We start from the raw sequence: 12,103 nt of genomic DNA, 5'->3' as shown, positions 1-12,103 counted from the left end.
GAAACAATTAACAAGTCATTTAAACAATTAACAATAGCAATTAACAATCATAGGCAGCGCAATAGCGCTGCCTAAGTAAAGAACGATGTTGGCACAATGTATTGTTTATTTTTTTCTTGGTCTTAGACCAGGGCCAGACCAGGGCATCGAAGGAGTTGTCGTAGAAACTTCGAAAAGGGTTCATTCGATTGGAAATTGGAGTGGCCAGTGTCCTTTTTAATGGTCGAAAGCGATTGGAGGGCAACTAGACCCCCCACGCCCATCATTCCCCCCAACACATCCAATCAAAGTTTTGAGACAGCCATTTTGTTCAGCGTAGTTGATTTCCAGATAGAGAATATGTTTTTGAGAAGGTCACTCCCCCACAACCCTCAGGGCAAGGCTTTAAGTTATGCCCTGGGGGCATATAAGAACGATGTTGGCACAATGTATTATTTATTATTTTGTTCCTCTAGACCAGTGCACTTCGTATCGAAGAAGTTGTCGTAGAAACTTCAAAAAGGGCTCACTCAATTGGAAATTGGAGTGGCGTGTGCCCTTTTTAATAGTCGAAAGTGATTGGAAGGCAACTAACACCCCTTCCACGCCCACCATTTCCCGAAAAACATCCAATCAAAATTTTAGATAGCCATTTTGTTCAGCGTAGTTGATATCCAGATAGAAAATTTGTTTTTGGGGTGGTCACTCCTCCACAAACCTCAGGGCAAGGCTTTTAAGTTATGTCCTGGGGGCATATAAGAACGATGTCGGCACAATGTATTATTTGTTATTTTCTTCCTTCAGACCAGGGAACTTCGTATCGAAGAAGTTGTCCTAGAAACTTCGAAAAGGGCTCATTGAATTGGAAATTGGAGTGGCTTGTGCACTTTTTAAGCCAACCCCCACGACCATCAGTTCCCCAAACACATCCAATCAAAATTTTGAGATAACCATTTTGTTCAGCGTAGTTGATTTCCAGATAAAAAAAACTGTTTTTGGGGAGGTCACTCCTCCACAAACCTCAGGGCAAGGCTTTTAGGTTATGACCTGGGGGAATATAAGAACGATGTCGGCACAATGTATTATTTATTATTTTCTTCCTTCAGACCAGGGCACTTCGTATCGAAGAAGTTGACGTAGAAACTTCGAAAAGGGCTCATTCAATTGGAAATTGGAGTGGCTTGTGCACTTTTTAATAGTCGAAAGTAATTGGAAACGCAACTAGCACCCCTTCCACGCCCGCCATTTCCCGAAACACATCCAATCAAAATTTTGAGATAGCCTCCACAATCCTAAGGGCAAGGGTTTTAAGTTATGCCCTGGGGGCATATAAGAACGATGTTGGCACAATGTATTACTTTTTTTTTCCTTTAGACCAGGGCACTTCGTGTCGAAGAAGTTGTCGTAGAAACTTCGAAAAGGGCTCATTCAATTGGAAATCGGAGTGGCTTGTGTTTTTTTAATAGTCGAAAGTGAATGGAAGGCAACTAACACCCCTTCCACGCCCACCATTTCCCAAAATCAAATTTTGGGATAGTCATTTTGTTCAGCGTAGTTGATTTCCAGATAGAAATTATGTTTTTGGGGAGGACATCCCCCCAGAGCCTTCAGAGCAAGGGTTGTAAGTTATGCCCTGGGGGCATATAAGGTTTTTATAGAACGCTATGTCATAGAAACTTCAAATAAGGCTCATTTGATTGGAAATTCAAAGGGCTAGTGCCCTTTTTGATAGTCGAAAGTGATTGGAGGGTAACTAACCCCCCTCTCACGCCCACCTTTTCCCCAAACACATCCAATCAAAATTTTAAGATAGCCATTTTGTTCTACATAGTTGAAAATTCTGGAAATTAGGTCTTTGAGGATGACAACTCCCCCCACAGCCCTCGGGGCGAGGGTTGTAAGTTATGCCCTGGGGGCATATAAGGTTTTTATAGAACGCGTTGTCGTAGAAACTTCAAAAAGGGCTCATTTGATTGGAAATTGAAATGGCTAGTGCCCTTTTTAATAGTAGAAAGTGATTGGAAGGCAACTAACACCCCTTCCACGCCCGCTATTTCGCTAAACTCATCCAATCAAAATTTTGAGATAGCCTTTTTGTTCCGCGCAGTTTAAAGTTCAGGAAATTATACCTTTCAGCAGGGCACTCCCCCCACAGTCTTCAGGATAACGGTTATAAGTTATATCCTGGGGGCATATAAGTTTTTATTGAATTCTTTGTCGTAGAAACTTGAAAAGGGCTAATTCGATTGGAAATCCAAAGGTCTAGTGCCCTTTATAATAGTCAAAAGTGATTTGATGGCAACTAACCCCCCTCTAACGCCCACCTTTTCCCCAAACACATCCAATCCAATTTTTTAGATAGCAATTTTGTTCAGCGTAGTTGATTTCCAGATATAAATTATGCTTTTGAGGAGGAAACTCCCCCACAACCCTCAGGGCAAGGGTTGTAAGTTATGCCCTGGGGGTATATAAGGTTTTTATAGAAAGAGTTGTCGTAGAAACTTCAAAAAAGGCTCATTCGATTGAAAATTCAAAGGGCTAGTGCCCTTTTCAATAGTCGAAAGTGATTGGAGGGCAACTAACCCTCCTCTCACGCCCACCTTTTCCCCAAATACATCCAATCAACATTTTTATATAGCCGTTTTGTTCAACGTAGTTGAAAGTTCTCAAAATTAGGTTTTTGAGGATGACAACCCCCCCCCACAGCCCTCAGGGCAAGGGTTGCAAGTTATGCCCTGGGGGCATATAAGGTTTTTATAGAACTTGAAATTGAAATGACTAGTGCCCTTTTTAATAGTCGAAAGTGATTGAAAGGCAACTAACACCCCTTCCATGCCCACCATTTCCGCAAAAACATCCAATCAAAATTTTGAGATAGCCATTCCGTTGCACGCAGTTTAAAGTTGAGGAAACTATATCTTTGATTAGAACACTCCCCCCACAGTCTGCAGGGTAAGGGTTATAAGTTATGCCCTGGGGGCATATAAGTTTTTACTGACATGTTTGTCGTAGAAGCTTAGAAAAGGGCTCATTCGATTGGAAGTTCAAAGGGCTAGTGCCCTTTTTAATAGTCTCGAAAGTGATTTGAGGGCAATTAACCCCCCTCTCACACCCACCTTTTCCCCAAACACATCCAATCAAAATTTTTAGATAGCCTTTTTATTCAACCTAGTTGAAAGTTTTGGAGATTAGGTCTTTAAGGATGACAACCCCTCCAGCCCTCAGGGCAAGGGTCGTAAGTTACGCCCTGGGGGCAGATAAGGTTTTTATAGAAAGCGATGTTGTAGAAACTTCAAAAAGAGCTCAGTCGATTGGAAATTGAAAGGACTAGGGCAACTGACCCGGGTCACGCTCACGATTTCCCCAAACATATTCAATCAAAATTTTGAGATATCCCTTTTGTTCAACGTAGTCATAAGTTCGTGAAATTAGGTCTTTTAGGATGATAACCCCATCAGAGCCTACCACAAATCAGCATCGATAAATAAATGAAACCCAAAACGAACAGAAATTACAATAAATAACAGAGTCAAACTCAAAACGAGCAGAAATTAACATAAGTTGGGCTCAAAACCCCTATGCCTTCCCAAGGCCAGAACATAATTTACACTTTACTGAAAAAGAAATACAATGAATGTGCATTGTCAGTTTAATATACATATACTGATATTTAGTAATCAAAATGTTAATATTATTTGATTTATTAAAGTTATAAAAGTAAAAACATTTATATTTTTTTCAGTAAAGTGCAAATTCTGTTCTGGCCTTGGGAAGACATAGGGGTTTTGAGCCCTACTCATGTTAATTTCTGCTCGTTTTGAGTTTGACTTGCTAATTTATTGTAATTTCCGTTCGTTTTGGGTTTCATTTATTTATCGATGCTGATTTGTGGTAGTTTCACGCTTGGTAGATTATTTGATTTTATTTTTACTCATTTTTTGTTTAACGGAGTTCTTTACTTTTCTTTGAAAAACTTATTTTGTGGAAAAAGTTTTTTTTAATTAATAACAATTAACAATAACAAATAACAGTTAACAAGCTCTAAGTCATTTAGACGAAACCCTCTGCTGAGCCTTAGCTGACTGTAAAGTTTCCTTTTTCTGTCCCATTGTTGCTATTATATAGTCATTGAATGACAAGATTCATTGACGAGATTAAGTCACAAAACTTGCCACGCACGTTGTTACCAAGTTAAAATCTTGTCACTCAAGACATATTTAATATGACCTTGCTGACAAATTCTACCTGAAGGGCCGAGATTTAGATATAGATGTTACTGATAGAATCAGCCAGTGATACAACAGGGTCTATACTATTACATGGACTCTTCGTGCCTGTGGAGGATGGAAGCCTGTTAGATGGGGATTTGAACTGGTATTGAAGAGGGGGCTCTCTGAAAGATAAACCACGCAAAGCTTGTGAATAGTCCTTTTCTGGTGAGCCAATGAACCCCCATGGTTGATTAATAAAAATTAACATTTGACGTCAATATTAAGTCTTGGAAATAAGTTGTGGTCAGGATATACCTTCGAAAAAAGTAGTTAATTGAAATAGCTTGTGGTGAATCACATGCTGAAGATCAATTACGAAAAAAGAAATGCTCGTTAAGCCCTGATCATTTATCAACTTCACATAATCAAAAAGCCCTAGATTTAGCTTTAAGATGTTATGAAAAAAAAAAAAAAAAATTAAGCTCGATTTATGACGACACACATGATCTACGGCTAGTCTTGATAAATAAATAATTACCAGTTGCATGATAAAAGGTCAAAAACTGACCAAAATTCGCAAGACAGCACTGCTTTTTAACATACGGAATGGTCAATGGCCTCGTATTTATCTTCCGAAAAAGCATGACCAGCAAAAATAATCGACAATAATTTATTTAGTAGATAAGGAATTTTTGGGCAAAAGAAAACCAACATAAAGATATTTATCTCTTATGATTTATCATTATTATGAACTGACAAGAGGATATAAAGGAGTTGACAAGTTAGCCAATAAGCAGTTAGCACGGGACAGAGGGTCCAACTTCCGCCAATGGCAGGTTTCAATGTAAAATTTTCAGTATTTAATGCAACGACATCGCGTGGCTTTTCACTGGCAACTGTGCTACAATAATAAACGTTAGCATTTGAAAACGCTTGGCCTGACATTGCTCTTCCTAGCTAAACCGCTTAACATAAAATTGAAGAGAAAAAGATATATTACAAGTGAATAAAATTATTCCATAAACAAATGCCAGAAAAGGAAGGCCATAAACCTTTTCAAAACCCGATTGGCCCTACTAAATGAATTTTTAAGCCAATATAATGAATGAAAAGTTTTTTTTAGTCCAAAAGATTTTTAAATAAATTCTGTTTCAAGCTATTTTTCTTGAAGATGTTTTAAGATTAGCACATAAGAAAATAGAAATCATCAGTTGTTTCAATGACAGATTACCTTTGAAGTCGGATACACAGCCCTTGTGCTGTTAAAACACACTCCCTTACTTTCCGGAATGAAGAAACTCTACAGAGCAGAAACAGAGAGGTTTTCAATTTAAATAAATCACCTTTGAGATCAGCTTTTGATCCAGTTCAGTGACTCGGGGGGAGGGGGCGGGGGCAATGGGGTATTATCAAGAAAAGTTGTTGGTCCATCCTCATACATAGGCCGACTCAGTAACGCTAATCTACGTTTCCTTGCGTATACTACAGCCTACTTGTCGTTTGAGCCAAAACTTTTATTTTCAGCATTTAAAAATAAGCCGATTAACTTAGACAACATACCGCTTGCTTTTCCTGTAGGGGACCGAGTGTATCCTTGTATGGGCACTGAGTCGTCCAATGATCTTCTTTGCAGTAGCGGCATTTGACTATGCCTTTCATCTGGGCAGATTTCAACTTCTCAAAAACATCATCAGATGACTTTTCAGCTTCTTCTTTGTTTGTGATAAACTGAAAAAGTTGATATTATAATTATCATTATTAGCAAGTCCAATCATAGACAGAAAAAAAAACATTTTAGCGTAAACTCTTTTGTCAGTATAGGATAGAAATTGCTACCAACCCCTCACCCCAAATCAAAATTTGCAGTCGCATTGCAATCCACCACCAAATGTTTCTGTAAGTTTCAACTTGACCCCCAGACAATGCGACAAAATATGTCAAACTTATCGAAACTGTAATTTTTGAAATACTCAATTACAATGACAGGATATCCCATCCCTTTAATCAAATTCTTTATCCATTAACATGCACAAAATAGTCTAACATCAAGTTTTTGATATATAATGATTCTTATATATCGATATATGATTCTTGGAAACTGGCAAGCCTCCTCTCGATCCCCATGTATCAATGGAAATTAATTCTCCTACTCCATTCGGAGTAGGGTCTTGTCCTAGTTTTGCGCTAGGCATTTTTTATGGCGATTTTTGTTTGATACATTCTTGGCACCCTGGAATGAAGGTTTTTACTTGAGGATTCTGATGACTCAGGCCGTTCTCAATTCTTATTTAATTAAAAGAAACAAGTTTGTTTTAACTGAAAGTAAGGAGTGACATTAAAACTTAAAACGAACCGAAATTATTCCGTATATGAAAGGGGCTGTCCCCTCCTCAACGCCTCGCTCTTCAAGCTAAAGTTAGACTCTTTCTCATAACTCTATTTTTTAAAACAGTAAAAAACTTTAGCGTAAAGAGCGAGGCGTTGAGGAGGGGACAGCCCCTTTCACATACAGAATCATTTCTGTTCGTTTTAAGTTTGAATGTTGCTCCTTATTTTCAGTTAAAAAAAATTGTTTTTTTAATTTAATTTCTGAAAGTTTTTGAATTAATGCAGCTTTAATTTTGGCTCACCGTACATGAATAATTAGAATGAAATTTGCATATTAATTTTACTTGTTTTGGCTAAATGGCTTTCTCGAAATTTTGTTCTGACGTAACTTAAGAATTAACTTAAGTAACGAACTTCTTTATTGTATGTTTTTACTACGTATATTGGGGAGTTTGTTAAAAACAAACAAAAAACAAATAAACACGCACCCGTGATCTTTCTTCTGGCAAAAAATACAAGATTCCACATTTTTGTGGATAGGAGCTTAAAACCTCTACAGTAGGGTTCTCTGATACGCTGAATCTGATGGTGTGATTTTCATTAAGGTTCTATAACTTTTAGTGGGTGTTTCCTCCTTTTTTCGAAAATCAGGCAAATTTTCTCAGGCGCGTAACTTTTGATGGGTAAGACCTAATATATTGAAATCAGCATTAAAATCAGATTCTTTTGATGCATCTATTGGTATCAAAATTTCGTTATTTAGAGTTTCGGTTACTATTGAGCCGGGTCGCTCCTTACTTACAGTTTGTTACCACGAACTGTTTGATAAATTGGGTCGACGCATCCTCTCCCCATCTCCCGAATAATAGTAATAAAATTTGAAATGTTCAGCAATAAAATTCCAATAAAATGTAATGTGATAAATGTTCAGTAATAAGTAAGATATTCAGTAATTATGAAGGTCTCCTTATTTAGTGTTATAATTCAATAGAAAGTCTAAAAAATATTTCTGTTAAAAATCAGATTATTCTATTTTTGTATTTGAAGCTAAGAGATGTCAATTTAACAAAGTTGACGAAAGATATCGTAGAAAAATATTTAATTGCAAGATGATATACAAGTTGTCACATAAAAAGAAAAATACATCGAAGATAAAATAGTAGTAGAATACTCATCATCTTCGAACTTCTCCCAATACGATTACAAAAAAAAAAAAAAAAAAAAAAAAAAAAAAAAAAAAAAAACGAACCAAATTCAAAAAGAAGATTCATCGCTATATTTGGTCTTAATCGTACGATTATGACATTTTTTTTTGGATTGATTGAATTAGCTGTAATATATTGTAATTCATTACATTAATGGTTGAATTAATAACATGTCATATATAATAACAGAATATCCCCATCCCTTTAATCAAATTCTTTATCCATTAACATGCACAAAATAGTCTAACATCAATTTTTTTTCCAAAATTTCGGCTTTTACCCAAAACCAAATACATTCTAAATAAATTAATGTAAGGCTCAAAACCACGACGTCGAGCTTGGGAGCATTATTCTCATTTTAAGCCAAGATCAATTGACTATATTAACAGAAATTAGGTAATTAGACAGGCTCCATTATTCGCTAGGAAAATAATTCTTGTTTAATCTAATTTTTGAATGGTCTTTCATTTATTTTAGCTCATTTTTGGCTTCATTCACGTCTCAATATTGATGCAACTCACTTCAATAGGTTAGTTTTTGTTTTATATTTAACTTTTTTTTTCTTTTCAGCTTTTTTCAGTTTTTTTTTATCACTTTTATGACCGATTTTTTTATCTTATTTAGCTTTTTTGCTTTTAAGATGAAAAAAAACTTTTTTCTTCTTTTTTTACGGCTTGACAGAGGTCCTTGCCAAAATATACGCTTTGTCTTGTCTCCAAAAAGGTTAGTTTTTGTTTTGCATTGAAATTTTTCTCTTCTTTTGTTTTGATCACTTAGGACGGCTAGGCAGATATCCTTGCCAAAATATCTGCTTTGATTTTTCGCTGCTTCTTTTCCATAACTGAAATTCACCCTCGTTTCGTTTCCTTCATTATTTTTATATATTTTTTTTCATATTTTTTCGTTTTTTGCCTAAACCTTGTGTCGGTTTTCTTTTGCTGAAATCAGGATGGCGTTGCTGGCACTACAATAGCTGCCTAAGTCCCATCCATGTTTGGATTTATTCCTGATTTAACGTACCTTTGACTGCCGCGATCAAAAATTGGACTCTCCAAGTTTTCATTAGTGCCCTAATATGAAAGTTTAGCACAAGAAATCCCAGTAATAAGACCTAAATTCATTACACCATATATCGTCTTGAAAGTGCAGCTATTTAGACTATAAAAAGCCACGAGACAGCATTCAAAGCTCAAAGTCTTATTAGGAGCTCCAACTGATTTCTATAAAAGATAACACCTCTAAAGTAACTGAAACGTTTATTGACCAAAACCCTCAGAAAAGACTGGTGCTTCCCAAATGCAGAAGAGGCCGTCATATGAATCACTTTGTGCTTTTTATTGTCACTCTTCGGCCCAAAAGGCCAGGCCCAAATAAAGACCAGGCCGTCATATGAATTATTTTGTGCTATTGCCACTGTTCTCCAACAATATTTACTGCACTAGTAAAAAATAATGGTATTTAGTCTGGCTACAGCCATGACTATGGGTGTCGTTTTGTGAATAAATTATTCAGATTGTAAACCCGTCAAATAACTCAGACTTGAACTCATAAATCCTGTAAAACTGAGCATAAGCTTGTAAAAGCCATAAAACCAGTAGGCGAAGCTTGTTAAAGCCATAAAATCACTAGGCGAAGCTTGTTAAAGCCATAAAACTACTAGACGAAGCTTGTTAAAGCCATAAAACCCCCTAGGCGAAGCTTTTTAAAGCCATAAAACCACTAGGCGAAGCTTGTTAAAGCCATAAAACCCCTAGGCGAAGCTTGTTAAAGCCATAAAACCCCTAGGCGAAGCTTTTTAAAGCCATAAAACCACTAGGCGAAGCTTGTTAAAGCCATAAAACCCCTAGGCGAAGCTTGTTGAAGCCATAAAACCCCACCATAAAACCACTAGGCGAACTTCTGCGGAAATTAAATACCCAAGCTGCTAACTAAGGTAATACCAAAAATGAAGTGAAAGTATTTATTTGGTGCTTTACTGCTAATGCCCAAATCTGTTACAGCCCTACATGACAAGAGTCTAAACACAATGGCAAGCTCTCTTTCGTTCAAATTATCCTGCATAATTTTTACTTTGGCTACCTCAGAGGAAATTCCTGTAGACTTTAACCCATCTGTAATAAACATGTCAGGCTTAACCTCGAAAATCCGAATCTTTCTACTATCTCTATGTCACGGAATTGTTTTTACATAACTACACTTACACATCAAAAATAGTCAAGGGATCACACTTTGCATCGTTATTGGAAGGGGGTGGGATAAGGTAGGTGAAACCAAGCAAAGTTAAACAAGGGGAAGAGCATCCCTCCTTATCAACAACACAAAAACCTCAAGACTTTCCTTATTAGGGGATATCAAAACTCAGAGCAGGTACGTAAGGGAGAATAAGTTTTTTTTTTTGCCAATTTTAATAAGAAGTGCCCAGAAACTTGAGGAAATTTCGGATTTCGATTGGATTTGAATCTTCTACTATCTCTTTGCTACTTTTTGTTTAATTCAGAAGTATTGCTGTATAACCACCCTTACACATCAAAACTAGTCAAGGGTCACTGTTCATCATTATCGGAGGGAGACAGGATCAGTGTTTCCACTTATCTTTTGAAAAAATCTGTAAAATCTTGACAATTTTCGGGAGAAATTCGGGATATGGCTCTCAGGATTCGGGAGAAAATCGGGAGATGGATCTCGGGATTTGGTAGAATTTTCAGTTTTATGTATTTTGTATTTGGAGGTGTTCGAGCGATTTGAGTATAAAGTACCACATTCTAAATGTTTGGAGCGCAGATTTACTGGAGCCAGCTGCACTTCCGGAAAGAAAATTCGTCAATCAACATTGTCAAACATGACAAAAGGAAGCAGCTAGAAACTTGAAATGTATTTAATTTTGAAACTAAGCGCAGTTATATCTCATTCAGACTCTGAAGCTGTTTAATTAAGACATTTTTCTTCATCGAACGCTATTTTTTGTCGCCCTTTCAGATTCCAGATGACAGGCCACTAAGTTCAGGACGGGGACAGAAAATATGGACGAATTACGGACACCTGGTCTTTGACCATTGTGTCTGAGTTAAGTGGATATTTTTTTTACCACCATCCCCAGAGGTATTCACAAATGATAAAGAGAAAACGCAAAGTCACAGCTCATTAGTATTGATATAACTGAAAAAAAAAGTGTAAAAAATTGCAAAACTTTCAGATACATATACCGCATTACATTCATAATATGTGTCTATCGCATGGCTTTTTATGTGAGCAGCCTTCTCTGATCATGCACTAACTCAGCTGTGCTGGCATACGCTACCACTCCTTTTAGCCTCTTTCTGAGGGGCTGGTCTACCGTCAGTGTGTCTGCTGTAACTCCGTCTTGTTTCATTTCCAGTTCCGTTTGAATTGTAGAAGCCAAAGTTACTGTTACGAAATGATTCCTTCCGTCTGTCTTTACTTCTTGAGTAAGCTGAACAGTCTTTCTGAAGCTACGTTCGAAAATGGCAAGGAAAATAAGTATTGTACAAACTTTGCTATGTTTGGTTTCCACGGCGGTCCCTCGCACTCAAAGCCGATTTCCAGTAATCCTCGGTTGTCAGAGTCACTGTTTCATCATCATTGGCACTATTAGAAAGTTACCGCCATTCTTTGTCAATGGCACTTCTCGACCACTAATTGCAATCGTTTTCATCCTTTCTTCGCAATTTTATGTTTTATAATACACTGACAGGCTCTGGCAGACTATATTCGTCACTTTCTGCTTACCTAATCTTACTTTATCAGTAAGATTCTTATGCGGCATATTTTTCAGGAATGGGACTAACTTGTCAACCAGCAAAAATGGTAAATTGTTTTCAAAATGCTGCAATTTTCGTCTCTGTTTCTTGTATTGGATCATTTGAAGCAAACTCCTTCAGTTTTACAAAGCAACTGGAGACAAAGTCTAATTGTTGTCATATTTCTTTAAATTTGTAGCAACTCTGGATCCTTTTCAATCTAATAAATCAGCCGAACGCACATAGTGCTAGTTCCCGTCTTCTTGGTGCAAGCCAACACTTATGGTTAGTTTATGAATTGAAAATAATTAGTTAATTACAAACCTTGAAGGTGTTTAAATGATCAAAAACAGATAATCAATGCATGGGCAATGCATGGGCAATGGATAATGGGCAATATTCATACATATGCCAATAAATTCAAATCGCGGTGCCTCAATTGCCTGGGACGTTAGGAAAATCCCTAAAAGCCCACAGGCAACAACCAGGTAAAAAAAAAGAATGACCACAAAGTAAAATGTTCCGGGGATTAAGTTTTCTGAAGATTTTCGGGAGATTCTGTATCTTCTTTTTTTGTCGGGAGATTGATTAGAAATTCGGTAGATCTCCCGAAAAATCGGGA

General features: G+C 37.0%; 1 protein-coding gene across 1 annotated transcript in view; it reads right to left on the bottom strand.

Annotated features, from left to right (window-relative positions):
• The window catches only part of LOC148943889 (eukaryotic translation initiation factor 3 subunit G-like), a 46,755-nt gene that overhangs the window by 16,525 nt on the left and 18,127 nt on the right, over nt 1-12,103 (bottom strand). Inside the window, exon 4 of the mRNA XM_089101795.1 lies at nt 5,751-5,918. Coding sequence (XP_088957921.1) covers nt 5,751-5,918 — 168 coding nt within the window. The remainder of the gene's footprint in view (nt 1-5,750; nt 5,919-12,103) is intronic.

This window comes from Artemia sp. Qi Xiang Cuo, chromosome 15 (genome assembly GCF_049724085.1).
Source record: "Artemia sp. Qi Xiang Cuo chromosome 15, ASM4972408v1, whole genome shotgun sequence".
Lineage (NCBI taxonomy): Eukaryota > Metazoa > Arthropoda > Branchiopoda > Anostraca > Artemiidae > Artemia > Artemia sp. Qi Xiang Cuo.
The sequence above is the reverse complement of the archived record's forward strand: the minus strand, read 5'-3'. Positions and strand labels throughout refer to the sequence as shown.